The following is a 27,433-nucleotide window of genomic DNA, read 5'->3' as shown; positions in this document are numbered from 1 at the left end:
TCACCTCCAAGGAGAAGCTGCAAACAAGTAGCTTTGTCTCCACGCCCTGCAGCAGGGAGGTGACGTCTCAGTGGCAGCAGAGGGGTCGTGTGCTGTTCCTAGGCACCCCCCGCCCCGCTGCGCCGTGCAGCCTGGTCAGCCCTGGGGCCCCCAGGTGGGCCGCCACCCTCACCTCCCCCTTGTTCTGGCAGCTGCCTTTTCAGGACAGCCCCAAGCAGTGATCATGACCTCAGGCCCTCTGAAGAGAGAAGGGATGTTGGCTTCCACCGTGTCCCAGTCCAACATGGTCATCACGCCTGCTGCCATCGCCAGGGTGAGTGGCCCAGACAGGCCCTCAGCATCCTATAACCTTGGGTGGCCCTCACCCAGCATGACTGTGGTCGGGGGTGACCTCTCTCCCCTGTGTCCCCTCAGGCTCCCGGGGTCACAGAGTTCCACAGCGGTATCCTGGTGACAGACCTTGGCCACAGCACGGGCAGCCAGCCTGCTCCCATCTCCCGGCTCTTCTCTCCCAGCACAGTGCCGGACTCCCTGGTAAAGGGCGAGCAGGTCCCGCCACATGGGGGCATCGCCCAGGTCCCTGCCACGGGTGCCAGTGAGTCTGCTGTCTGGTTGGAACGGTTGGGACCGCGTGAGTGGAGTGACGGGCCCGCTCTGGACTGGGGAGGCTGCCGAGGGTGCCCGGGATTGAGCCTGGGTTTCCAGGCCGGGTGGTGAGAAGCTGCCAGTGGCCCAGGCTAGGGAAACGCTCGGCAAAGGGCAGGATAAACCAGGGAAAGCAGCCGGCGCATTGCAGTGCAGGCAGTTCGTATGCTTGCAGAGACATCGCTCAGCCTCCTTCGGAAAGGCCTGGCTCTGATGGGGATTTCCCTGGGGGTCCAGTGGTTGAGACTCTGTGCTGCCAACGCAGGGGGTGCAGGTTCATTCCCTGGTCAGGGAACTAAGATCCCGTATGCCATGAGAAGTGACCAAAAAAGATTTTAAAAATTTAAAAAGAAAAAGAAAAACGAAAGGTCTGGCTCTGAGCTGCCGGTTCTGATCCACAAAAGGGATTGAGGCGTCCACGTGACAGTTTCCAGAAAGCACGAGCCTGGTATTGCCATAGCCACAGGAGCCCCTGGCCTTGTCCGGCACTGGCCGGTCTTCCCCTCCCCCGCGGTGTGCCGGCACCGCGCCTCGGGAGCCCCCTTCCTTCCTCCCCAGCTTGGTCTTCGGTCGGTGAGGTGGCCGGGGTAGGACAGATATTGCCCCGTGACGTCTGAAGAGCTGAGAGGTCAGGGTAGATGATCTTCCCGAGGCTGTGCTGCTGCGGGTTGGGGAGAAGCCAGGTACCAGGTCAGAGGGAGACCAAGGTGTCTTCCTGTCTCAGGTAAAACCGTGGCAGCTGCTCCCGGCACCCTGTGCAGAGGCATCTTCCCGAGGTGGAGTGCAGGACGCGAGGGGGAAGCTCTCTACTTATAGGGGTCAGACAGGGACTTGTCCCAGGACAGGCTTTGAAGAATAAGGACCCTCATCTGGGAACATACAGACGCAGACTAGCTATGAGTCAGGCCCTGGAATACTGTATGGGGCTCGGGCTCAGGGAAACGGCGCCTTGTCCACTGAGGTGGGTCCCTGGAGGTTAGGGCCTCGAGAGCAGGGTGGGCAGGAGAGCCGAGCAGAGGGGACCGAGCCTGAGGCATCCGTGCTGTGAAGCGGGACTGACGGGGAGGGTCAGGGAGGGGCTTCCTGCGGGTGGCTCCGGAGCCTGGGCCACAGGTTTCTTCCTGTTCTTTGTGGGTAAAATAGCGCTTTGGTTTTTTTAATTAAAAAATGTCAGGGGTGGGTATGATTGAAAAAGGTGTGAGAAAACATATATGTAGAAATTAAAGAACAACAAAAAAGGAACAGGTAGCCGTGTGCTCGCCACCCAGGGTGAGAACTACAGCCTTGCAGACGCCCCTGGTGGCCCAGGAGGCAGGCCTCCTCGCAGCTCCCAGACCTGTGACTGTAGCGTCCAGCTGGCGTCCGTCAGGCCTAACAGAACCCACCCCCTGCCCCCGCCTGTTGGCAGGGGTTCCTCCCGTTTCTGCTCTGGGGCTGCCATGGAGGTTCAGGGTGGGTGTCCCTGCGCAGCTGGTGCAGCCTGGTCCCTAAGGGGAGTCTCTGCTCTTCTCAGGTCGGGACTGCCCGAACTCAGGGCAGGCCTCTCCGTGTGCTTCAGAACAGAGCCCCAGTCCTCAGTCTCCCCAGAACAACTGCTCAGGGAAATCTTCTGCAGACCCCAAAAATGTGGCTGCTTTAAAGGTACCTGTTGGGTCTTGATTCCCTTGGAAGGATGGGGAGGCAAGGAGAAGCACATCAAGGGACTTTGGGGGTGGCTGCGTTCCTTACTAGAGACGCACTGGAAAGAACCGTGGGCTTAAGGGGTGTCCCACGCCAGGCTGGGGCGGCATCGGAAAGAGGGAGGTTTGCTGCTTTAACCTTGAGCCTGGTGGCCCCTCCCACCCCCCACCTACCCCCAGCCCCGTGGTGACAGTGACCCTCAGCCCAGGAGCCAGCGCTGAGCCCTGTGGAGCAGAGGGAGGAGGCGGCAGCTGTCAGAACTGGGTCCAGGTGTGAGGGTGGCCAGGAGGGGCTGAAGCAGCAGCCTCGGGCCCTTGCTGTGCTCTCTCCTGCAGGGATGGTTTTCTAGTCCCGTCCTGTCCCCCTTCTGGCTCCCGCTGGAGCCTTTTAGCTTCCTGTCGCCCCTCCTTCCACATAGCTCTCTAGAGGCCTCAGGGTCCCAATCTGCCCCTAATCTGGGCAGCAGGTGGGGGTGGGATGGGGAGGGGAGGGGTCCCTGTGTCGCAGTGACGGGTCGATTTCCCAACAGAACCGGCAGATGAAGCACATTTCAGCCGAGCAGAAAAGGCGCTTCAACATCAAGATGGGCTTTGACACCCTCAACAGCTTGATCTCTAATAACACCAAGCTGGTGAGTGGCCGGAGGGCGGGAAGGGCCGACAGGACGGGCGGACGTGGCGGGCGGACATGGCGGGCTCACCGCGCCCGCTGCCGCCCTGACCCAGCCGCCCCTTGCAGACCAGCCACGCCATCACACTGCAGAAGACCGTGGAGTACATCACCAAGTTGCAGCAGGAGCGCAGCCAGATGCAGGAGGAGGCCCGGCGGCTGCGAGAGGAAATCGAGGAGCTCAACACCACCATCATGTGAGGCTGGACCTGGGGACTCAGGTGGCACCCCGTCCTCGCTGGCACGGCACAGGGGGGGCACTCATCGCTGGTGGAGGCCTCTCTGCTCAGCGCTGCAGCCCTTGCCCTCCTCCTCCCCAGGCTCCCCGCCTGGGCCTGCCCACTTGGCCCCCAGCCACGCCGAGCTTCCTTCGACTCTTCCTGTCATTTCAGCTCCTGCCAGCAGCTGCTCCCTGCCACGGGCGTCCCCGTCACCCGGCGCCAGTTTGATCACATGCGAGACATGTTTGACGAATATGTGAAAAACCGGACTCTGCAGAATTGGAAGTTCTGGATTGTATCTTTGCGTTTTCTTTGCTCATCCCCCATCCCCCCAACCAGTGCACTAAAACCGCAGACACTGACCCTTCAGTTGCTTTAGAAAGATGCTCTCTAAATGGTTGTCATTGAGTTTGTCAAGACAGGTAATGCTAGTTTCTGTCTCGAGAGGGAGGGGCCCGGCCGGGCCTGCGGTGTGGAGCAGGCTGTCCTTGGTGCCCGCCCAGGCTTGGGGCTCCCTGGGGACCTGGAACAGGCCCGCTCTGCGCTCTGCGTCCTTGAGAAGTAAAGACAAGGCTGGAGCCACTGGCAGAAGCAATAAGGTGGGAAGGAGGTGGGATCTGGTCTAACACATCCTGGCACCAGCTCTGTCCTGGCAGCGGTGGGGAATGTGGTGCCACCCGCAGCAGGTGGGGGTGGGATGGGGAGGGGAGGGGTCCCTGTGTCGCAGTGACGGGTCGATTTCCCAACAGAACCGGCAGATGAAGCACATTTCAGCCGAGCAGAAAAGGCGCTTCAACATCAAGATGGGCTTTGACACCCTCAACAGCTTGATCTCTAATAACACCAAGCTGGTGAGTGGCCGGAGGGCGGGAAGGGCCGACAGGACGGGCGGACGTGGCGGGCGGACATGGCGGGCTCACCGCGCCCGCTGCCGCCCTGACCCAGCCGCCCCTTGCAGACCAGCCACGCCATCACACTGCAGAAGACCGTGGAGTACATCACCAAGTTGCAGCAGGAGCGCAGCCAGATGCAGGAGGAGGCCCGGCGGCTGCGAGAGGAAATCGAGGAGCTCAACACCACCATCATGTGAGGCTGGACCTGGGGACTCAGGTGGCACCCCGTCCTCGCTGGCACGGCACAGGGGGGGCACTCATCGCTGGTGGAGGCCTCTCTGCTCAGCGCTGCAGCCCTTGCCCTCCTCCTCCCCAGGCTCCCCGCCTGGGCCTGCCCACTTGGCCCCCAGCCACGCCGAGCTTCCTTCGACTCTTCCTGTCATTTCAGCTCCTGCCAGCAGCTGCTCCCTGCCACGGGCGTCCCCGTCACCCGGCGCCAGTTTGATCACATGCGAGACATGTTTGACGAATATGTGAAAAACCGGACTCTGCAGAATTGGAAGTTCTGGATTGTATCTTTGCGTTTTCTTTGCTCATCCCCCATCCCCCCAACCAGTGCACTAAAACCGCAGACACTGACCCTTCAGTTGCTTTAGAAAGATGCTCTCTAAATGGTTGTCATTGAGTTTGTCAAGACAGGTAATGCTAGTTTCTGTCTCGAGAGGGAGGGGCCCGGCCGGGCCTGCGGTGTGGAGCAGGCTGTCCTTGGTGCCCGCCCAGGCTTGGGGCTCCCTGGGGACCTGGAACAGGCCCGCTCTGCGCTCTGCGTCCTTGAGAAGTAAAGACAAGGCTGGAGCCACTGGCAGAAGCAATAAGGTGGGAAGGAGGTGGGATCTGGTCTAACACATCCTGGCACCAGCTCTGTCCTGGCAGCGGTGGGGAATGTGGTGCCACCCGAAACCAGGGCTCACAGAGCGACTAAGTGGCAGAGCCTGGATTTGAAGCCAGTTCCCTCCAGGCTGTTTTCTGCGTTTGTGCCGCAGGGCCTTGACTGCTGTAACGAGGCACAGATACCTGAGTGCTGGGCTCTGTCTCTGGGGCCAAGGCCTCCCTGCACTTGGCCTTCCAGATGTCAGCAGGGCCCTTATGGGGGACGGCTCTGCCCTTGTCTCTCCCCACCCAGCCACCGCTGTGCCTCTGAGTGGACAGTGTGCACAGGGGTGGGGTCGGTCGCCATGCCTAGGGCAGCAGAGGGGGTCACGTGGGAGGATGGATGCTCCAGCCTCAGCCCTGACAGGGCGGGTGGTGTCTGTGTGCACTAATGGGCGGGTTTTAAAGGAAGAGAGGACAGACACCAGCTCCAGTCCCCCAACTTTGCTCTGGTCCTGGTCCTTGAGTGGAGCTGGCATGAGTCAGAACCTCTGTGGTCAGTGGCAGGTTCCTTGGCATCAGGCTGAGTGTAGTGACCGTGGTCGCCACATGGGCTCAGGAACAGTTAGGGACCTCTCTGTCTCTCTCTGTCTCTCCCTCTCTCCCTGTCTCTCCCTCTCTGTTTCTCTCTCTCTCCCTCTCTCTCTGTCTCTCCCTCCCTCTCTGTCTCTCTGTCTCTCTCTCCCTCTCCCTCCCCCTGTCCCCCCCACCCCCACCCCGTCACAACTATTCAGTTACTTGCCAGTCCTGAGGGGAGTTGGTCACGGGCAAGCCTGTGACTGGACTTCGTTCTCTCCACGCTCGCTTCCCTTTTCTTTAACCTGCATGCTGTGCAGTTCAGCGTCATCATCAAGCCGCTGTTTGAGTCCTTCAAGGGTGTGGTGTCCAGCAGCAGCCTGGAGGAGCTGCACCGGACGGCGCTGTGCTGGCTGGACGAGCACTGCTCCCTGCCAGTTCTCAGGCCAAGTGAGTGGGGCCGTGTGGGCTTGGACGCGGGCGGGGCTGCGGAAAACCCAGGCTCTGCTGCAGGTGGCCCGCAGACAACTGGGGCAGGTGGGGCGAGGCTGAGCCGGAGGCGCACCTGCAGGGCGGGGGGGCGAGGGCTCCCAGAGCCTCTCCTCAACTTCCTGCCACCTCCGTGTGCCCCTTTGATCAGATCTAGCTCACATTTAGTGAGCATCTACTACTTACCAGGCCACGTATCAGGGATTTTCAGATACGTTTTCGTGTTTAATTCTCCTAATAACGAAAAAAGCTGTGGCCGTGTATAAAGGCTGTAGAGGTGTGATGCTAAAACAGGGGGGCAAGCAGGAAGAGGTCAGCGTTCCCCGCCCACCCGCAGCGTAGGAGATGGGACTGGGGGAGTCGTCTTAAAGGTGGAGGTGTGAGTGTCCAGACCTCAGGCGAGAAGCTCTCCTGGTGTCCGTGCCTCTCCTGCTTTGGGGGCCTGAGAATCCCCACGCAGGATGTACACACGTAACGGCGTGTTCTGTCCTCTGGGGGCTTGGAGCTGGCGCTCGGGCCGTGTCTGCAAGCTACCCCCTCTGTCTTGCAGCTGTGCTGAACACCCTCCGGCACCTGAGCACCACCACGTCCATCCTGACGGACCCGTCCCAGCTGCCAGAGCAGGCGGCGGAGGCCGTCACCAGAATGGGCCAGGGATCTGGGGGGTCTTAGCAGCGCTTAGCGGGCACATGGCCGCGTGAGAAGCCGTGGAGACCCTTCCCGCCTGTGGAGAGGAGGCCGCGCCCCTCACTTCTCCTGATGCGGAGCTTCCGGGCCTCCCTCCGACTGCGGCCCAAGCCGCTCAGAATGCCGTGCTCAGGTCTGAAGCAGGTTCGGGTCCTGCCCACAGCAGTAGCCCAGCTTAGGGAACCCCTTGCTGTGAACTCTGACTCAGCGACCTCGGTCACCGACCTCCCCTCCCCTCGAGGTAGCCCGGATGAAGGGGAACAAAGGGGAACGCTGCCCGTCCCTGTCCTGTCCTGTCCTGTCCTGCTGGTGGGATGTCGGGGCCACGGCGGCAGTGCGGGGAACAGATGGGGCAAGAGGGGGCATCACCCGTTCCCCCAAGTTAGGAAACACGAGGGTCCTTCCCGGCTCCTGTCTGGAGACTTACACACGCTGCCTCCTGTAACCTCTCAGGCGCCCGTGGGGCGGTTGGAAGGCATCCTCCTTCCTGCCCCGACTCTGACCTTGTAGATAGATTGGACGTCTGCTCAGGCTTCGCAGGGCTGGCTGCTGGGGAAATCCCGCAACACACGTGTGCAAAGTGGTGGGTGCACGTGCCCGCAGACAGGAACGGAAGCACAAGCGATGCGGAGCTGCTGCTGGCTTGGAGGGCCGCTCGGGCGGGACTTCGATCTGTCCTGATCTGGTTCCACTTGGCGTTGCAGCCTCCGTGGTGACACCGGCCTGAGAATCGCGTGGCGGGGCTCAGCTGGGGCCCTCCTTCCTCGTTCTCCACCTGCTTCCGAGCCGCAGCCGGGCGGGCGGCTGTGCTTGATGGATGCTGCTGGCCCTTCGGGTGCAGTGTTTGAAAGACCAGGCTCCACAGTGCTGCCATCGGCCTGGTCACCTTGTCTGGATTGTCCAGCTGGGAGCCCCAAATCATAACAGTTCCTGGACCAAAGACGCCATCACACCCAGCGTCTGTCTCGTGTTTGGAGGCAGAAATTGAATGTTGACACCGAGCTCTGAGGTGGCTGCCTCGGAGCTGTCTCTAGGCGGCTCCAGACCAGACTGTAGAGAGTTGTATTCAGATTTGGTCCAGGTGGGGGGGGCAGCAGGCTGTTTCCGGATGTGGGAATTGCACTTGGAAGGGTTCAGAGGAGGGCACGGCAGGAGGGGCGTTCCCGGGCCCGTCCTCCTCTTGGTGTGTCTGCAGGAGCAGCTCCAGGTGGAAGGATGCTCTCTTAACACTCAGGAAGCCCAGCCAGGGGTACCTCCTCATTGAAAGAATGTGCTTTTCACGTCCTGCTGTGAAGTTCAGAGGCCAGCAGGCTTCCCGTTCAACCTCTGTCCTCCTGACCCGAGACGGAGACTGGGCAAGCGCTGGGCAGACCAGGAGCCCAGGGGCCTCAGGAGGGGCCGCTGCGGGCCACCCTCTGAAGCTTGGATCATTTCAGAGGCTCCTGCTGGATCCCGGAGGCCTGTGGAAGGTGCTCGGTGGGGCAGGCAGCCCCACCTCAGCCTCGGCTGATGGAGGATGGAGGCGGGGTCCTCTCTGCCGCTGGCCGTGCCACTGCCCCTGCCATGGGTCACAACCGGTCACCTGTTCCCTCGTTCGTGCTCCAGCCCCGTCAAGGGTCCCTCGGTGGCATCCCTCCACCTCCCCAGAACCCGTGTTTACAGGCCTTCCGATCGCTCTCCTGAGGCCCGAGCACGCAACGAGGCTGGGCCAGCCCTTCGTTTCCACTGGGAGGAGGGACAGGAGCTCAACCTTCCCCCGGAGTGGACACGAGGTCTCCCTCAAAAGTGGAAGAGCACCGTGGTAAGAACTCCGTGAGGCTCAAAAGGGAAAAAGGAAAGCCAGAGACGTTCCAGCCCTGAGGGCTCGTGGAGGGTCCTGCCCTCGGCCTCGCCCCAGTTCCTGTGCCTTCGTTAACCGCGTGGTGGCCGCGGAGCTCGGCCCGGCCATGACCTCTCCGAGATCACTAGCTTTCTCCCCACCCCTTGCTGGGAGTCTTTTTTTTTTTTTTAGCTCCATGGGATATAAAATTGGCCTCTTCCTTCTCTGGCCTACCTCCCCCTCCCTTTGGCTGATGTAATGTTCATGATTCTATTTTTTTTAATATTTAAGGCTGTTAGGTTGTATGAGGCATTGAAGGGTGTGTGTGTGTGTGTGTGTGTGTGTGTGTGTGTGCGCGCGCGCGAGTGTGTGTCCCAGCAGATGTTTAACTAGATGCATGTTTTGTTTTGAGATATTTACTTAAATCCATTTCTCTTGGTGCTCACCATTATGGCTGTAGGGCCGCAAAGCTGTATCTCTTACTACAAACACGTTTGTTTCTTGCCCCGGCAGTTTTCTTGTTTTGGATTCTTGCCTGATGAGTCTGGCCAGACGGGGGCCTAGCTTAGACCTCTGTCCTGGGGTCCCAGGCCGGGATGCAGGGACCCCGGGACCACTCTGCCGACCGCCTCCAGTGGATGCTGTAGTTTGTTTACACTCACTTTCACCCCTACTCCTGTCCCTCCTCCCGTAAAAGAGACTAAAATGCTGACACTTTGGAGAATAAGAAAATCAATCTGAAAAGGAAAAAAAAAAGCCCGTCTGGCACGTAATCTCTGAAAGTGTTTCTGTGAAATCTTTCTGTGCCATCAACTCCCTTCCCACTGCTGGTTGCTGTTTGACACCGTGTGGGAGATGCAGGGAGAGTGGGGCTTTCCGCAGTTGGCTGGCCCGTCCCTCCCTCGGTCTCAGGTGGGTGACATCCAACTGTCACCCCTCTCCCACCAAGCCCCCAACCTGGCTGGGGTTTTCAGGGCACAAGGGAAGAAGCAGCCCCGGCGTCAGGAGTCAGTGTCGATGTGAGCAGCAGGTCTCGTTGGGGAGGGACTGGCAGGGCGCCGCGGGTGACCCCATGCACCCAGCTCCCTCTACTCTGTCCTTGTGACCTGGTCCCGCCTCTCTTTCTAGATAGCGCTCAGCCCTCCAGGTTGTTATTGGTCTGGCTGATAGAAAGAGAAACTTCGATTCTTAGGGGACGTGGCATCCCAGGGTGGGGGCCAAACCCCTTGTCCCTCCCTAGGTGAGGGGGTGCGGTGGCCTCCTCTCAGCCTGGGCCTCCCCTCCCTGTACAGCCGGCTCTCCACCTGGATGAGTAAGTCCGAGCGGCAGGCTCGTCGTCGTTTTCAAGATCACACGTTCTCACCGTCCAGCTGAACGAGGGCTCATCAGGGTGGAGCTGGGGCTGTCCAGGGGGCCTGTCTGCCCGCGGCCTGCACACTTGCTCAGTGTGGACCCAGCCCCGTGCTGGCTAACCTGCCCCACTTTGGTTGTTTTATCTCATCTGGGCTGCAGGGGGGCAGGCTTGGAACACCGCTTGTCAGAGCAGCTTGGCTTCCTTGGTGGCGGGCCTGCTGAGGAAGGGAGCTGGGGCGCCCCAGTGTGGGCTCAAGGGCAGCAGTGGGCGGTGGGGGTCTTTGGCTCCATGCCCCTGGTGCCTCGTACGTGAAAGAGGATTGTCACCACGTCTGAACACAGATGACAGGACAGGACAGTGAGGGTGGAGGGTGGAGGAGCTTGGACCTTCAACACGTACGTTTCAGTGGTCGTGTATCCTTGACCCACTCAGCAGGCAGGTGTGGGGGTCGGAGGGGCTCCAGGAGCAGAGAGAAGCCTCAGGACCCCCCGGGTGCCTCCACACAGATCACCTGCCCTGTTTTCTTTTCCTTCTGACGCCTTGGCTTTCCCAGCTCACCACACAGGGCTGTTTCCTGTCGAGGCTCGTGAAAATAAGCCTTTGATAAAGAAAAGGGAACTTTTCCTGCTGTATGTTGGCTTTGACTGTGCGTGTGCGTGTGTGTGTGTGCGCGCGTGTGTGCGCTTACACAAGCCTGCGTGTGTGTTTGTGGGTGTTTACTTAATGGAATTTTATTTTTGTGAAATTCTTTTATAATTATGTAGCAAAATTCACCTCCATCTCCCAGTCCAACTTTTGGTTCCAGAGTCAACCCTGGGCGTCACTAATTTGAAGAATTCTCTCCTGGGTTTCTGAACGGAGATGCGCCACTGTCAAGAGTTGAGGTTGTGGAGAGGGTTGGGAGAAACTGAAGTCTGATGCATTTCCGTAGAGTTTACATCCTGCAGTTAAAAGGTAGGAAGGGCTTGACCAGAGAGACACGAAGCCCAGGCTATGTTTCTTGCGAGGGAGCTGGACCGGGGCCTCACCCCGAGGTGCCCTGCTGCTGCTTTATCTGAATCTGTTCACACAGCTCGTTTTGCTTGTTTTGTAAACGCCACAGCTGAAACAGCACGTTCTTTTCCTTTTTTGGGTTTCAGTTCATTGTATAAATGGTTCATTTTTTCTGTTGTGAGCTCTGGTGACTGTGTCAGGCCTCCGGTAGGAGACAGTCACCCTTTGTGGGCAGAAAAACAAAACCCAAGAAGAGGTTTGTTAATCGGAGGCTCCCTCAGGCCTGCACCATCCAGAGCACGGCCCTTTATGCTCCACTGTTGAAAAGCAAGTTTCCACCAGCTGTATTCAACACTACAATGCAGTTCAAAAACTATATTTGCATCCAAGACAATAAAAAGCCGTATTTTTTTGAAAAGCCTGTGCTGTGTGGTCTTTGCTACCCTGTTGAGCAGTGGAAGAGGTGTTGCTGAGCTCAGAGTCAGTGATGCTCACGCCTGGCTCACTCGTGCTAGCCTTGGGGGAAGTGGATGCAGCCTGGAGCCGAGGGGCTGGGAGTGAGGAGACAGGCCTGAGGCAGTGGGGCTCCGGAGGTGGCCCCAGAAGACTGCAGTCCTATAGAGAGGCCTCCGCCGAAAGGCCCGACAGGACAGATTCTGCCCGTGAACTCACCAGGGCCAGGTGCTCCAGGCCTTTCCCAGGTGGACAGAGTCCAGGGGTACTTGTACAAAACTACCCGTTTCCTCGTGTGGAAGTCGGGCAAACAGCAGCCGCCCTGCACTCTTTACAGGGTGGTCACGAGGGTCACGTGAAGTCACGAACGTCCAGTGCCCAGAAGGCACAGGTTATCACCAGCGTGGCCAGCACTGGCTCCAGCACAGAGCTGGGGGGTGGGGTGGGTGGGGGCTGCATCGAGGTCATGTCCCCGGGGGTGGTGGGCCCCCTGCTGACTGTTGACCCGGCACTGTAGACAGAAAATGCTGGGAAGTTGACCAGCAGAGATGTCCCTTTGTTGTGCTGAGATGTTGATGATCTCTGTTTAATCTAAAAGCCTTTTAGCCCTACCATCTTCCTGTGCCCCCAGCTCCTTGGGGCTGGGCAGGGTGACTGTAAGATGAGCAGTGCTGTCCCCTTTCAGGCTGCCGGCCCCTCTACAGAGCTGCTGGCTTGTTTCACTGAACAACTGCCCGGATCCATAGCTCCTGACTAAGATGCAGTGGGTTCGTATGCAGGCCCTTGTTTGATCAACCCCCCACGCCTCCCCCGAGGAAAAAAGTCTTCATTACACAAAGCCAGATTTGGGGCCGTGAGAACCAGGGCCCCCTGAGAGAGGTGAGTGGCTCATGGACTCCTTGAGGCTAGAAGGAACTCGGTTTCCATTGACCTCATCAGTGGGTGTCCAGTTGGTTCTTCTAACTTTTTTTTTTTTTTTTTTTTTTTTTTTTGCGGTACGCGGGCCTCTCACTGTTGTGGCCTCTCCCATTGCGGAGCACAGACTCTGGACACGCAGGCTCAGCGGCCATGGCTCACGGGCTCAGCCGCTCAGCAGCACGTGGGATCTTCCCGGACCGGGGCACGAACCCGCGTCCCCTGCATCGGCAGGCGGACTCCCAGCCACTGCGCCACCAGGGAAGCCCGGTTCTTCTAACTTTTTGAGCCCAGCCCCATGTTAGGTATGGGATCTTAAAGATAGTTGGGGTGTAATTAGGAGAAGGGAGGGTTTGGAAGTGGGGAGGGAGGAGCGGAGTGTCTAGAGGGAGAGACCAGGGCACTGGAGCTTCCCTGCCTCAGTGTTGGGCACTGGGCCACTTCGGGGACATGCCCCACTCTGGACAGTTCTCGAGTGGGTGGTGCGATTATTCCCATTTTATAGAGGAAGACATCAAAGTCGTTTCCAAGGTGGCGAGGCTGCATGGGTCAGAGCCGGAAGGCTAAAGGTTCATTTTTTATCCTGTAACGGGCCTCTCCATCCACCGAATCCGGAGGATTATCTGTGACGTCCTTCCCCTCCCCTTCCCCTCCTCCAGCAGCAAGTCCCCTCGAGTTTGTCCTCCAAATGTCTTCCAAACACATCATCCACTTTTCTCCAGCCCCAAGTCTCTCATCACCCAAGTCCGAGTTGCCATTGTTTCTCAAGTTCACGCGATGGTGTCGTCCATCCCTCCTCTGTCTTGTAGCCTCGACCTTACAGTCAGTGGGAGCTTGAGGAAGTCCTAGTCCGGCCACAGCACAGACTCCACGCAGCCCTTCAAGGGTTTCCAGATAAAGGTCAGTCCACCCCGCTCCGTTGAGCCCATCCTGCCCCTACTTGCCTTTCCAACCTCATTTTTGCTCTTTTCAGTGTCTTGCACGTTCCAGGCTTTGTTTTGTTTCACTCTTCAGGGTTTCCCAAGGCCTCTTTCCTCTGCCCAAGCCTTTGCCCGTCTCCACCCCTTTTCCTGAATAGCTCCTATTCCTTCTTCCCATTTTAATCCTTAAATGTCAGTTCTTCAGAAAGCAGCCCTAATGTTCCTCCCACCAACACACAGGTGCATGCACGCTCGCCCACACACGTACACGCACACACGTACGTGCACACACGTGCACACGCCAAGTCAGACCTCAGAGCAGCTGTATTTCCTCCGGATGCTGGTCATGTTTGTCATTATCATTATCTTCCCCGCCAGGTTCTGAGGCCCATCAGAACAAGATGCCCACGGCCACTGCTGTGCCCAGGTCAGAACCAGCACAGCAGGTGCTCAGGGCACCTGCCCAGTGGCCCTCAGCCCCAGGCCCTTCCACCAGCCCAGCGGCCCCTTCAGCACCTCCATGTCAGACAGGCAGAGGGTGTGGGGAGCCTGACGAGATGGGGCGGGGGGGGTGGGCAGGCAACCAGCAGGTGTAGAGCTCAAGCTCAAGTGGGTGTCCTGCAGGGTTTAAAGGTTGGCTCCTATGATTACGTACTTAATATAAAACATCAACTTCAGTAATTCAGGTTGTAGATATGATTAGAATAGTCTCCAAATGGCATTTGAGAGCGTTTCATCTTGGATGTGGACTTGATTCTATAGAACACAGTCTGTCTTCTTTAGTAGCTCTCTTTTGTATGTCAAGCTCTGAATTTAGCCTTGTGTAGGCTGGTGGGATTACACTCAATGTGTGTTTTACCTTTTTACTTCAGAAAATCTCCAGCACACACAGAAGTAGAACAGTACAGTGAACCCCTACATACCACCTAACATCCACTTTAACGATGACCAACTCAGGGCCAGTTTTGTTTGCTATATACCTCACCCCCACCACCATTATTTTGAAGCAAATCCCAGACACCATATGGATTTCATCTGTTAATAGTAAATGTGCTTTTGTTTCCAGAATTGCATCTATGCCTGCAACGTTAGTCATTTGAAAACTCCCAAAGGCTTTGTGAAAAACTACAAAGTCACAGTTGATGAGAAACCTGGGGAATAGGGAGTTCTGATTGATCAGCTTTTCTGTTTCACTGAATCATTACCTAGAAAACCCTCATTGTTTAGGGAAGGGGAAAAGCTTTCTAAGAGTCTACTTTCATGCCTTATATGGGTTTGTACACCAAACAGTCTAACCTCTTGATCTAGTCTGACTGATTGTCACTCCTGGGGGATGTGGCTGAACAGGGCTGGTTGGTACCATTACAGGCTTGTGGCGGGGATGGGGCCTTCCCACCTGTCCCCTTATCTGTCCCGCAGCCCAGATTCCAAACTGTCGGTGTCTCCTGAGTCCCCAGCATAACTGAACACCCTCCCCACCCCCCATAGACAAAGGATCCTCCAGTTCCGTGCCCCGCCAGAACACCTGCCACAAGTTCCCCCAGCTTTCTCTCTTTCCTCCAGACTTTGATCAAGACACGTGTGCTGAAGGGGGAATTTGTACTCAGCTCAGGGGACATACGGTGAGTTTATTGGAGACACGACAAAAGTCTGTCTTGGTACCAAGGGGTGGGGGGAAGCACGGGGTGCCAGGGTGCCATAGAGGAGCGGCAGGGAGACCGCTGGGGGAGGGCAGGGAGGGGGTCAGGGAGCGGCCCCTGGAAGGTGGCCCCCCGAGCCAGGACCCAGCAGGACAAGAGTCAGCCGTGCAGAGGGGGCAAGACCCACAGGGAAGAGCACGTCTCATGGCAAGAAACGTTGACCAGATGCAACACCTGCCTTCGCGTGGAACCTTCCCTCCCTCTCCACTGGGGCTTTTGCTCGTCTGCGGCCGCTTCCGTCCTGTGCAGTTTTTTCTTCTTCCGGTTGACTCCTTCCTCCCCCCCCAGAAGCGTCTCAAGTCTCTCTCCTCATAACCAGCCTTCCTTTAGCTTTCACCCTCCCTGGCCTAGAATGCATTCATTCCCACATACTCCACATCTCCCTGCATGGTGTTGCCATCTGCCCAGTTGCTCAGGCCGGAGATTCACACGTCACCCTCGTTCTTCCTTTTCCCTCGCTTCCCACCTCTGATCTACCAGGAGGTCCTGTCAGTGGTCCCGCAAACCAGCTCGAAGAACCGAGCTGTTTCTCCCCACTCCCACTTCCACCACCCATCCAGACAGCGTGCGTTCCCAGGTTCCTCCTCTCGCTGCCCTCTGTCATCAGTTCCCCCCAGAGCTAGAGTGATCCTTTTAAAGACACCTACCACACACCGTCCTACCCCTGCTTAACCATCCAGAGGCTTCCTGCTGCATTTAGAGAAAAATCCAAACTCCTCACCCTTTAGCTCCCGACTGCCTTGACAGTGACAACATTTCTGGGCCCGAAAATCTGTAAGATGTGGACAATAATTACGCCTGGGGACTTCCCTGGTGGTCTAGTGGTTAAGGCTCTGTGCTTCCGCTGCAGGTGGCGTGGGTTCGACCCCTGGCTGGGGGGCTAGGATCCCACATGCCTCGAGGCGCGGCCCAAAAAAAAAAATCCCCACGGTAATTACGCCTGCCCCATTGGGTCACTGTAAGGGTTCAGGGAGCTTGTTTTATAGTCGGCATCTCCAGTGTCAGCTCCTCTTACTCTTCTTTCCTTCCCACCTTCTCCCCCATCCCCTCTTCCAAAGTTCCCCGTGTTTATTAAGGCATTGCTAAGACCATCCTCCCTTTCTTTTTTATTGAAGTGTAGTTGATTTACAATGTCGTGCCAATCTCTGCTGTACAGCAAAGTGACTCAGTTATACACATAGAGACATTCTTTCTCATATTCTTTTCATTATGGTTTATTACAGGAGATTGAATAGAGTTCCCTGTGCTATGCAGTAGGACCTTGTTGTTTCTCCATCTAAATGTAATAGTTGGCATCTACCAACCCCAAGCTCCCAGTCCCTCCCTCTCCCTCCCCCGACCCCTTGGCCACCACAAGTCTGTCCTCCGTGAGTCTGTTTCTGTGTTGTAGATGGGTCCTTTGTGCCATATTTTAGATTCCACATATAAGTGATGTCATATAAGACCATCCTCCTTTGTAGGACACTGGACTCATTCTAGTTCTCCTTTCCCCACAGCATCCTGCCCTCCCCCTTTTCATTTGTCAGATCTGTGAATTCTTTCTCCAAAACGTCGTCGCTGACTGTGGCCCCGGGCGGGCCTTGCCGCGGGCCCAGCTGGTACGGGTCAGAGTTGAGCTACTCCCCAGTGAAACTTCCCAGCTCTGGCCTGAAAAGTTCAGGAAATAGCATGGAGCTTCCCACCACACCCATCCTTTTGTCAAAAAATCTGCCCCCTCCCAGCCCTTGAGAACTTACTGCTCTTTTAGAACAAAGCCCCGCCCTTAGCCTGGCCTTCAGCTCAGCACTGAAACTGTCTCCCATTACAGGTTCCAGGCCAAACGAACTCCCCGCGGTTGTGCAGTCACGCCCCGCACTGCTTCCCTCTGTTCCTTCGCCAGCGCTCCCCCCGCCCCCCGGAAGGCCCGGTGCTTCCTGCTCTCCATAGCCTGCCCTGGCCTGGTCCGCCCCACTTTGGACTCTGAACTACCACCAGTGCTCCATTTCTGTCACTTACGTCACATGCTACCTTTTTTTGCTTGGTGCTGTAAATGTCAGTACTGCATTCATAACATCACCTCTTCCCAAGGTAGGAACCACATCTCATTTTATCAGTCATCTACCTTAGCACAAAGCTTTGGTGTCCTGAGCTTATGATCTAAGTCATATCTACTACTACCTGCCAGGGATGATGCAACAGCCCTATGAAATAGGTACTATGATTATCCCCACTGTAGAGATAAGGAAGTTGAGGCTGAGAGAGTCACAGAACTTTCCCAAGGGCATCATCACGGAGTGCAAAGCTGAGCTGCAGCCCCAGCTGACTATAGCGCCTCCTGCAAATGGTAACAGCCAACACGTGCCAGCCCCCAGGCTAGACATCTTTACATAACCTGTTGTTATCCTCAAAAGACCCCATATGGTGGGGATTATTATCCTCGGTTTATACTGGAGAAAACAGAAGGCTTACCCTCTATGATAAGAGCACTCAACAGACTGGCAGTAGAAGGGCAGTTCCTCAACCTGATAAAGGCATCTACGAAAACCCCACAGTGAACATATTTAATGGTGAAAGACTGAATACTTTCCATCTAAGAGAGGAACAAGACAAGGATGCCTGCTCTCACTAGGACTGGACAACACTGTCCCAGAGGGTCTAGTCAGGGCAGATTGACAAGACATAGAAACTCAAGGCATTCTGACTGGAAAAAAGGAGTAAAACTCTCTCTCTGTGCAGATGACACGATGCTTTACATAGAAAACCCTAAGGGATACACACACACGCACACACACACACACACATACACATAAGAGCTAGTAAATGAGTTCAGCAAGGTCCTAGGACACAAGGTCAATATACAAAAATCAGCTGCATTTCTGGACACTAGCAATGAACAACCCCAAATGAAGCAACAAGCCCATGTACAATAGCATCAGAGAGAAGAAAATACTTAGGAATAAATTTAATCGGGGACGTCTAAGGCTTTTACACTGAAAATTGTAAAGCATTGTCCACGAGTCTTATTCAGCCATGAAAAGGAATGAAGTGCTGACACAGGCTACTACACGGATAAACCTCAAAAGCATGGTGCTCTGTGAAAGGAGCCAGACACAAAAGGCCACACATTGTATGAGCCCATATAAGTGAAGTGTCCAGAATTGGCAAACCCATAGAGACAGAAAATAGATTGGATTTGGTCGGGGGAGGGAGGGTAGGAGCGACCTTAATGGGTACGGGGTCTCCATTTGGGAGGATGACAGTGTTCTTGGGATTTAATATACATGGTGGTCACGTGACATTGTGAGTGTACTAAATGCCACTGAATTGTACACTTTAAGATGGTTAATCTCATGTAAATTTCACCTCAAATTTTTTTAATGTTGAAAAAAATTTAAAGAAGACCTAAATAAATGGAAAGACATCCAGTGTTCATGGATTGGAAGACAGTATTGCCAAGATGGTAATATTCCCCAAAGTGACCTACAAGATGCAGTGCAATCCCTATCAGAATTACAACTATATTTTGTTTTGCAGAAATGAACAAGTTGGTCCTAAAATTCATATGGAAATGTAAGGGGCCCAGAATAGCCAAAACGATCTTGAAAAAGAAGTACGAAGTTGGAGGGCTCACACTTCCCAATTCAAAAACTTACTACCAAGCTGCAGTAATCAAGACAGTGTGATACTGGCATTAAAACAGACATGTAGATCAATGGAATTCTAGTCTATTGAGAGTCTAGAAATACACCTATAAATCTATTATCAAATGATTTTTGAGAGGGATGCCAAGACTCTTGTGGGGAGAGAATAATCTTTTCAGTAAATGATGTTGGGACTTAGAAGAAAACCAGTCTAAATCCTCATGACCTTGGACTGGGCAACAGTTTCTTAGACATGACATCAAAAGCACAAGCAACCAAAGGAAAAATAGAGTACACTTCATCAAAAATAAAAATGTTTGCGTGTCAAAGGACACTATCAAGAAAGTGAAAAGACAACCCACAGAATGGGAAAAAATCTTTGCAAATTATATATAAGACAAGGGACTGGTACTCAGAACATATAAAAAAACTCTTACAACTCAATAATAAAAAGACAAGACAATTTAAAAATAGACAAAGGATTTGAATGGATCTTTATCCAAAGAAAATATACAAGTGGCCAATAATCACAAGAAAAGGTGCTCAACATCATTAGTCAGTCATTACAGAGGTGCATATTAAAAACCACTGTGAGGGCTTCCCTGGTGGCACAGGCTTCCCTGGTGGTTAAAAACCTGCCTGCCAATGCAGGGGACATGGGTTCAAGCCCTGGTCCGGGAAGATCCCACATGCCGCGGAGCAACTGAGCCCGTGCGCCACAACTACTGAGCCTGCGCTCTAGAGCCCTCAAGCCACAACTACTGAGCCCATGTGCCACAACTACTGAAGCCCGTGCACCTAGAACCCGTGCTCCGCAACAAGAGGAGCCACCGCAATGAGAAGCCCGCGCACCGCAACAAAGAGTAGCCCCTGCTCGCCACAGCTAGAGAAAGCCTGAGTGCAGCAACGAAGACCCAACACAACCATAAATAAATAAATAAATTTATTTTTTAAAAAACTTTAAAAATGAGGAAAGACAGCCCTTTACAGATACACATGAGTGATAAAACAATAACTCTCAAGTTGGGGAGATCAGAGAAGTGTCAGAATCAAAGTCTTTCTCAAATGATAGGAGTCCTTGACCTTATCTCCATTTGGAGATGACGTGGAGAACCATGACTAGCAAGCACGTGCCTGTAGCATCCCTCAGAAGTGGAGGGGCAGAGGCGGAAAGTTGAGATACAAGATGTGGAAATAATCAGGAGGATCACTTCATATGAATATGTTAATATATATATTTTGTGGGTTTTTAAAGAAATTTTCATTGAAATATAGTTGATTTATGATGTGTTAGTTTCAGGTGTACAGCAAAGTTATTCAGTTATACACGTATACATATATCTATTCTTTTTTTAGATTCTTTTCCATTATAGGTTATTACAAGATATTGAGTATAGTCCCCTGTGCTATACAATATGTTCTTGTTGGTTAACTTTTATATATAGCAGTGTGTATATTTTAATCCCAAACTCCTAATTTATCCTTCCCTCCCCTTCCCCTTTGGTAACTATAAGTTTGTTTTCTATGTCTGTGGGTCTGTTTCTATATATATTTTGGGGAAAAAAAGAGGTGGTTTTGGGAGAAAAGAAAATCTTCTCCTAAATAGAGTTGAGAGGTGAAAATGGAGTGAACTTGAATACAGAGGGCACAAGTCACTGTGGGATGCTAGTTGGATCTGTCCTTCTAAAGCAGAGCCTCCGGGCCTTCTCTGGTGGCGCAGTGGTTAAGACTCCAAGCTTCCAATGCAGGGGGCCCACTTTCAGTCCCTGGTCAGGGAACTAGATCCCACACGCATGCTGCGACTAAAAGTTTGAATGCCCCAACTAAGGAGCCCACGTGCTGCAACTAAGGAGCCCATGAGCCGCAACTAAGGAGCCCACCTGCCGCAACTAAGACCCAGAGCAACCAAATAAATAAATATTAAAAAAAAAAAAAAAGAGGAAAAGCAGAGCCTCCCATGAACCGCTGACAAAGGACCTCAGAAGCTTTTTTGGCAATAGAGCAAAATGTTTCAGCTCTCTGGTTTCTGTAGTGGGAGAAACCTCGGTTCTGATCTCAGCTTAGCTGCTTCTTAAGCTTAGGGAGTAGCACCACCAGCTAAAGAACTACTTAAATCTCTGAATCATGATCTTCTCATGTATAAAATGTTGATGACAATACTAAAATTGTTCCAAGGATTGAATGTGATAATGTGTGTAAAACACTAGGCAGTCAATAAATGATAGTTTTTATCATTGCCTATTACAAAAAAATTTAAAAATTTTTTAAATTAAAAAATAAAAAAAAGAACACTGTGAGAACTTTCCTGGTGGCGCAGTGGTTGAGAGTCTGCCTGCCGGTGCAGGGGATGCGGGTTCGTGCCCCGGTCCAGGAAGATCCCACATGCTGCGGAGCTGCTGGGCCCATAAGCCATGGCCGCTGAGCCTGCGCGTCTGGAGCCTGTGCTCCGCAACGGGAGAGGCCACAACAGTGAGAGGCCCGCGTACGGCAAAAAAAAAAAAAAGGACACTGTGAGATGCCTCTTCACACCTACCAAGCTGGTGATAATAAAAACAAAACAAAACAAAGCAAATGGAGAATAAGAAGGGTTGTGAAGGATGCGGCAGGCGGTATTGGAATCCTTGCACAAGGCTGGTTGGAATGTTAAAATGGTGTGGGCTCTGTGGGAGAGTTTGGTAGTTCCTCCAGAATTTAACTCCAGAGTTACTATGTGGCTCAGCAATTCCATTCCTAAGCACATGTTCCAAAGAAATAGCTGTGTGCAGATATTCATAGCAGCACTATTCATAATAGCCAAATGCAGAAACAACCCACATGCCCTTGAAGTGATGAATGGATAAACCAAAGGTAGCATATCCATGGATTAGCATATTATTCAGCCATAAAAATGGATAAAGTACCGACACAGGCTACAACATGGATGAATCTTGAAAACATTATGCTCAGTAAAAGAAGCCAGACTAAAAAGGTCACATATTGTATTATTCCATTTCTATGAAGTGTCCAGAATAAGCAAATCCATAGACAGAAAGTAGGTTAGTGGTCACCAGGGGCTGAAGGGAGAATGGGAAGTGACTGCTACAGAGTACAAGGTTTCTTTTGGGGGTGATGAAAATGTTCTGGAAATAGATTGTGGTGATGGTTGCACAACTCTGTGAATATACTTACATACAGACACACACACAGCTAAATTGCATACTTTAGAGAGATGAAGTGGTTTACGTAAAGTTACATCTGGTCCTAAATAGAGGACCAGAAACTGGAACCCAAGAATATCTGCTTTTACACCAATGCTGTTGGGGAAGAATGTTTCCAGGGCCCTTGAATAAGTAAATTAATAGAGTTGGGATGTCACAGAGCCTCAGAAGTAATATTTTGAATATTCCTTCTCATTATAAAATACTATAGTTTTGGAGAGTCCATAGAAGGGCTGAGAGAACTACTATTGGTTACACTGAAAAATCGGTTATATGCAAGGAATAATCCGCCCTGATGCTCTGCTTTGGTTGTGCCATTCAGCTGGGAGTCTGAAGAGCAGAACAGGGAACTCTAGTCTAATTTCAGAGATCAGTGAGAAGAAATGACAGACTTTACAAGCCCGCTACTGTGGTGAACAGCCTTGGGACAGCCAAAGAATTTTACCTTTACCCATGTGTGTAAAACCCTTCAAAGCTCTCCGTTTTTCATCCTCTCTTCTCGGACAGCTATTTATTTCAAAATTTAAAGTGTGTTTATTTTACTGATTTCTAAAATAATACATATTAATTTTAGAAAATTTGGAAAGTCCATAAAAATATAAAGAAAATTATCCTCATCCCCAAAGATACTTTTTTCCAGTCTTGCTTTCTGTCCCTATACTATATAGTTATATACACACATTTTTAAACTCAGTGAGAATGACAGTTTTGTATCCTGCTTCTATAAACATCACATTTGGAGCATTTTACAATACCATTAAGTATTCTTTGAGGAAATGATTTTGAATAGCCACATAATACCATCTTAAAGAGACACAATAGGGTTTTTTTTTGGTTTTTGGTTTTTTGCCATTTCCTTATTTTTAGTCATTTGGGTCACATGGCAGCCATGAAAATGTGCCTCTCAGATCTCCTACTTTGAGAAGCTAGTGGACTGGGGGTCCCAGCTGCTGTGTTCTGAAGCCCAGCGGCCCATCACGCAGGGCCCTTGTCCCCCACAGGCCCCTCCCAGCCAGTGACAGGGCGGCAGGGACACCGAGGCTGCCTCACTCCTGGGAGGCACGAGGTCCCTCTGACAAGTGACTTGGAGGATTTCCTGACAGCCTTGCTGATCTCTCTCAGCAAAGCACCTCAGGGTGAGATGCCGCTTCCTGCCCTCCTGCCTTCTCTCTTCAGCGCAGGCCAGGCCTGCCTCTTCCTCCCCCACTTCCCCTTACGGGCTTGTCTGCGGATAAACCTTTCTTCGCGGCCAATCCCGTCTCCGGATCTGCGCCTCGGATGGCCTCGACTAACACAGGTTGCTTCCACTCTTGTTTCCTTGTTTGTTTTCTCATCAATGCTGTTATGAACACGTCAGTGTGTATATCCTGTCCCAGTTACGATCATCTCCTTAGGAAATTCCGTGAGCAGAGAATACCCGGGGAGGGTTCCCCAGTGAGGGATAGCATCCTTTTATAAGACAGGCACCTGTTTCCAGAAGTGGGTGAGTAGGCCTTTCACAGCCTCATCATCAAGCCCGAGCTCTTGTAAAACCTCTGCTGATTGGATGGGCGGGAAAGAGAGCCTTCTGTTTATTTGCCTTTCTTGGTTACTCAGTGAGGTTCAGCCGAGTTTCACATTTACGGGCAGTTTGATTTCTTGTTTTCACATTGAAGCATTCCTTTCTCTTCTCTCCCCTCTCCTCTCTTCTCTCTCTCGTTATCTGTTGCCTTTTCTATGTCCTTTTGATTTTTCCTCTCATGTTTTAAATCTCCAGAATAAGAATATGACATTGCTTAAAAGTGTTTTTCTTACAGCTTTGTGTTCCTGACTCTTCCTTTATAAATTGAGCAAGTTTTAGCTCTAAAGTTTGAGCTCAGTCTCAAAAAGTTCCCCCTGAAAAAAGTAAGTCCTATTATCATATTAGTGTTTTCTTCTCTGTGACCCTTGATTACTTGTTTTCCTCTTCTCTGTGAGTCAGCGGCACTTGATTTTTTTTTTTTAATTTTTAAATTTTTGGCTGCATTGAATCTTCATTGTTGCGCGCAGGCTTTTCTCTAGTTGCAGAGAGCGGGGGCTACTCTTCGTTGCGGTGTGTGGGCTTCTCATTGCGGTGGCTTCTCTTGTTGTGGAGCACGGGCTCTAGGCGCGAGGTCTTCAGTAGTTGCAGCACGCAGGCTCAGTAGTTGTGGCACTTGGGCCCTAGAGTGCACGGGCTCAGTAGTTGTGGCTCGCGGGCTCTAGAGCGCAGGCTCAGTAGTTGTGGCCCACGGGCTTAGTTGCTCCGCGGCACGTGGGATCTTCCCGGACCAGGGATTGAAGCCTTGTCCACTGCATTGGCAGGCAGATTCTTAACCACTGCGCCACCAGGGAAGTCCCCTGGATTTTTAAAAAAAATGTTTTATTTTGAAATAAATTTAGAAATACAGCAAAGTTATAGATAGTACAGAGTTCCCATACACCCTTCTCCAGTTTCTCCTAAATGTGAAGTCTTACATAACCCAGCCACATCTATCAAAGCTAAGAAATTAACACTAGTACAGGCTTAATTTGGGTTTCCACTAGTTTTTTTGCTAATATCTTTTTCAAATCCCCTCCAAGATTGCATCCAATGATCATGTCCCCTTGGTCTCCACTCTGTGATAATTTCTCAGTCTTCCCTTGACTTTCCTAACCCTGACACTTGAAGAGGACTGGTCAGGGATTCTGCAGATTATCCCACAATTTGGGTGTGTCTGATATTTTCTCAGGAGGACGCTGGGCTTGTGGATTTGGGGGAAGAGTCCCACAGAGGTGAGGGGGTGCCCTTCCCATCATGATATATCGGGAGCCCCCGACACCCTGACTGGAGGTGTTTATGTCACTACAGGTGGTGTTGACCTTGCCCCCTTGCTCAGGGAGGTGTCAACCGTGTCCCTGCCGCTGAGTTGCTGTCTTTTGCTTCCCTACTCTGTGCTTTAGAAGCAAGCCACCGTCCCGCCTACTGTCAAGGGGAGTGGTGTCCAGCTGCACCTCCTGGAGGGGGAATATCAAAGAATTCGTGGACACAAGGTAAAACCACCACAATAATTAGTAAATATTGGGAGGCAGATGCCGGGAGGCCATGCAAATTTCCTGTTTCTCCTCCATTTCCCCCATTAATTTCGGCTTCCATCTGTGGGTCTTGTCTGCAGCAATAACTGCTGTGGTGCTTCATGGTGATTTTCCTCATTTCTATGTTTATTAACTAGAATTCTGTAAGGAACATTTTTTTCCTTTTCCTCTATTTATTTATTTATATCACTACAGAACAGTAGATGTTAGTTTTATTCTTTGGGAGGACATATGGTCATCTTTCTGCCTTATTTCCCTGTTTTGGATAATTTTTCTAATAACAGTAAAGGTGTTCCAATATAGGACAGTCAAAAAGAATGATAGATGTCCAGCCAACCACAGTGGGTGTTTGTGGAAGGATTGACCAAAACATTGTCTTTGGGGGCTGGGACATTCGGGGGCTTTACAAGCCTGGTGTGGGTCTGGAGTAGAAATACCCACAAGAGGGGCTTCCCTGGTGGTCCGGTAGTTAGGACTCGGTGCTTTCACTGCCGTGGCCCGGGTCCAATCCTTGGTCAGTGTACTAAGATCCTGCAAGCTGTGTGGCGTGGCCGAAAAAGAAAAAGAAAAAAGAAATACCCACAAAAGTAAGAATGAGAAGAAACCAAGGCTGGACTGCGTATCTCGGAGTCCTAACCTCGTGCCCCTCATACAAGAACTTGGGCAAATCATACTCTCTCTCTGGGCTTCAGTTTCCTCCCAGTTAAGTTCTCAGGCTGGAGCACGCATGTGAATCACCGGGCGGTTTCGTTCAAGTGCAGGTTGCCGGCTGCACCCCGAAAGTGTCAGATGCAGTAGGTCTGGGGTGGGGCCCAAGGATTTGCATTTCTAACGTGTTGCCAGGTGACGCTGTTGACCCAGAGAGGACACTTGGAGAACCGTTGGTCCAGATGGTCTCTCAGAACCGTTAACAGCCGTGGACTCATCTCTTCAAATGATTCAGTCCTTGGCCCTGGCTGTGAAGTTACTGGTGAAATGATGGAACAGACCTTTGCAGGAGCAGAGGCACCGGAAATCCAGTGGAGTACCAGGCAGTACCAGACACATGAATGATTGCTGTGTGCCAGGCATGGTATTAAGTGTCTCAAAGACCTAGTTGCTGCCCAGGGAGGGACAGAGTTTGGCAGAGTGGTGAAGAGTAGGCTTGAATCTGGGTGCCGCCACTTAACAGCCATGTGGCCTTGGACAAGTGACAGAAATGACTTCTTGCCTCAGTTTCCCCACCTATAAAAAGAGGACAAGAGTGGAACTTACAAGCCCTGGCAAGAAAATGCCCAGTGAAAGGTTATTGCTGCTAGAATTAATATTCTTTGCACTAAGCCTGTCCGATGAGGAGAAATAGCAGTGACAGAGAGAAGCTGTTTCTGCAACACGTCCCAAGCCCCCTCACTACCCTGCCTGGATTCCCAGTCACCAGTTTTCACCCACACACAAAATGCAAAACAGAGTATGAGAAAAATTCAATATCGTTTATTAAATAGTTTCCAAGGGCTCCTCCAAGGAGCATTAACAATCTCAATATGATAAATATCAATAAATTAACATAGCTGCCACCTCCTGCCATCCCAAGAGTATAATAAGATTTAAGTCTTCAGATGAAAAACATTCTATATATAACGACATAACTTGAAATCTTTTCCAAGGCAGCTCATACATTTATATCTCAGTCCTCCCAGGACTGGCAATTTTGAGGCTTCATTGAGATTATAATTAGAATAATTTACTTAATAACTCACAGCAGAATTCTCACACTTAGCTGTCACTCTTTTTTTTTTTTTAAGCCTTCATGCATTTCTGCCATTCCAAAAGGACCAGGTTCAACCAGATGGCTTTAAATGACCTACTGGGCTCCAGTGTTCAATGATTTAAACAGATCAGGCACTCTGAAAACTTTTTTAAAATAGACACGATGAAGCTTTTACATTTAAAGCTATCTGTAGGCACAGAAACTTTTGTTTCTGGTTCACGTCAAAATTCGAGTTTACTGAGATGGTCTATGATGGCAACAATTTGAGCTTTGTTACCGAAAAATGGTTTGATCGCTCTGCAATAAGGCAAGGTGGCTGAGCTGTCGATGTTGTATGGCAGTTGGGGGTTCAGAGCGAAATACGGCGTCTGGTACTGGCTGGATTCCGGCACTCCGCTCTCTTCCTGCTGCTGTGCAAGGAGGAGGGGAAGTGGGTGAGCATTAGTTTTGCAAAACAGCCAGAAATCCCGACAACTAAGGCCTGAATGCCTCCTCTGTGAAGGGCCTGGGCAGTGCTTTCCCCTCACCAGCTCATCTAGTCGGTGCTACAACCCTGCGAGGCTGTGACCGTCACTCTCCCCATCCCCGGAAGAAATGGAAGCTCGGTTGGTTTGTGAAGCTGGTGCAAGATCAGGTGGCACAGCAAGATTCCAACCCACATTAGGCAGCAATTCCAAAGCCTGTGCTAATAAGCGCTGCCCCACCTACCTCCTCTGCCCCCTCTGGCCAAGGACTGCACAGCCTTGTGTGGGTGGGGAAGAGGAAAGCACCTGGGTTTCCATGCAGCTCGTTGCTCTTCGTGACGCTGTGTTAAAGTCATTATATCCCCCGCTCACAGAGGGGGATTCACGCTGCTCTGGAAAGGCCTCCAAGATGCCAGGGAGAGTTTATCCAAACACACTATGGACTCCAGAACACACCCTCTCCCATTCCTCTTCCTAAGGACTAGAAGCACCTCATCAGCCTGAGCTGC

General features: G+C 52.3%; 1 protein-coding gene across 1 annotated transcript in view; it reads left to right on the top strand.

Annotated features, from left to right (window-relative positions):
- Positions 1–7,213, top strand: part of MLXIP (MLX interacting protein) — a 59,655-nt gene extending 52,442 nt beyond the window's left edge. Inside the window, exons 10-17 of the mRNA XM_007448701.1 lie at positions 192–313; positions 415–595; positions 2,159–2,286; positions 2,855–2,956; positions 3,064–3,191; positions 3,387–3,510; positions 5,815–5,944; positions 6,534–7,213. Of these exons, the coding sequence (XP_007448763.1) occupies positions 192–313; positions 415–595; positions 2,159–2,286; positions 2,855–2,956; positions 3,064–3,191; positions 3,387–3,510; positions 5,815–5,944; positions 6,534–6,655 (1,037 nt within the window). The 3' untranslated portion in view covers positions 6,656–7,213. The remainder of the gene's footprint in view (positions 1–191; positions 314–414; positions 596–2,158; positions 2,287–2,854; positions 2,957–3,063; positions 3,192–3,386; positions 3,511–5,814; positions 5,945–6,533) is intronic.
- Positions 7,214–27,433: the final 20,220 nt, after the last annotated feature.

Source organism: Lipotes vexillifer, unplaced genomic scaffold, assembly GCF_000442215.2.
Source record: "Lipotes vexillifer unplaced genomic scaffold, Lipotes_vexillifer_v1.1 scaffold21, whole genome shotgun sequence".
NCBI lineage: Eukaryota > Metazoa > Chordata > Mammalia > Artiodactyla > Lipotidae > Lipotes > Lipotes vexillifer.
This window is presented reverse-complemented; position numbering and strand designations above follow the sequence as displayed.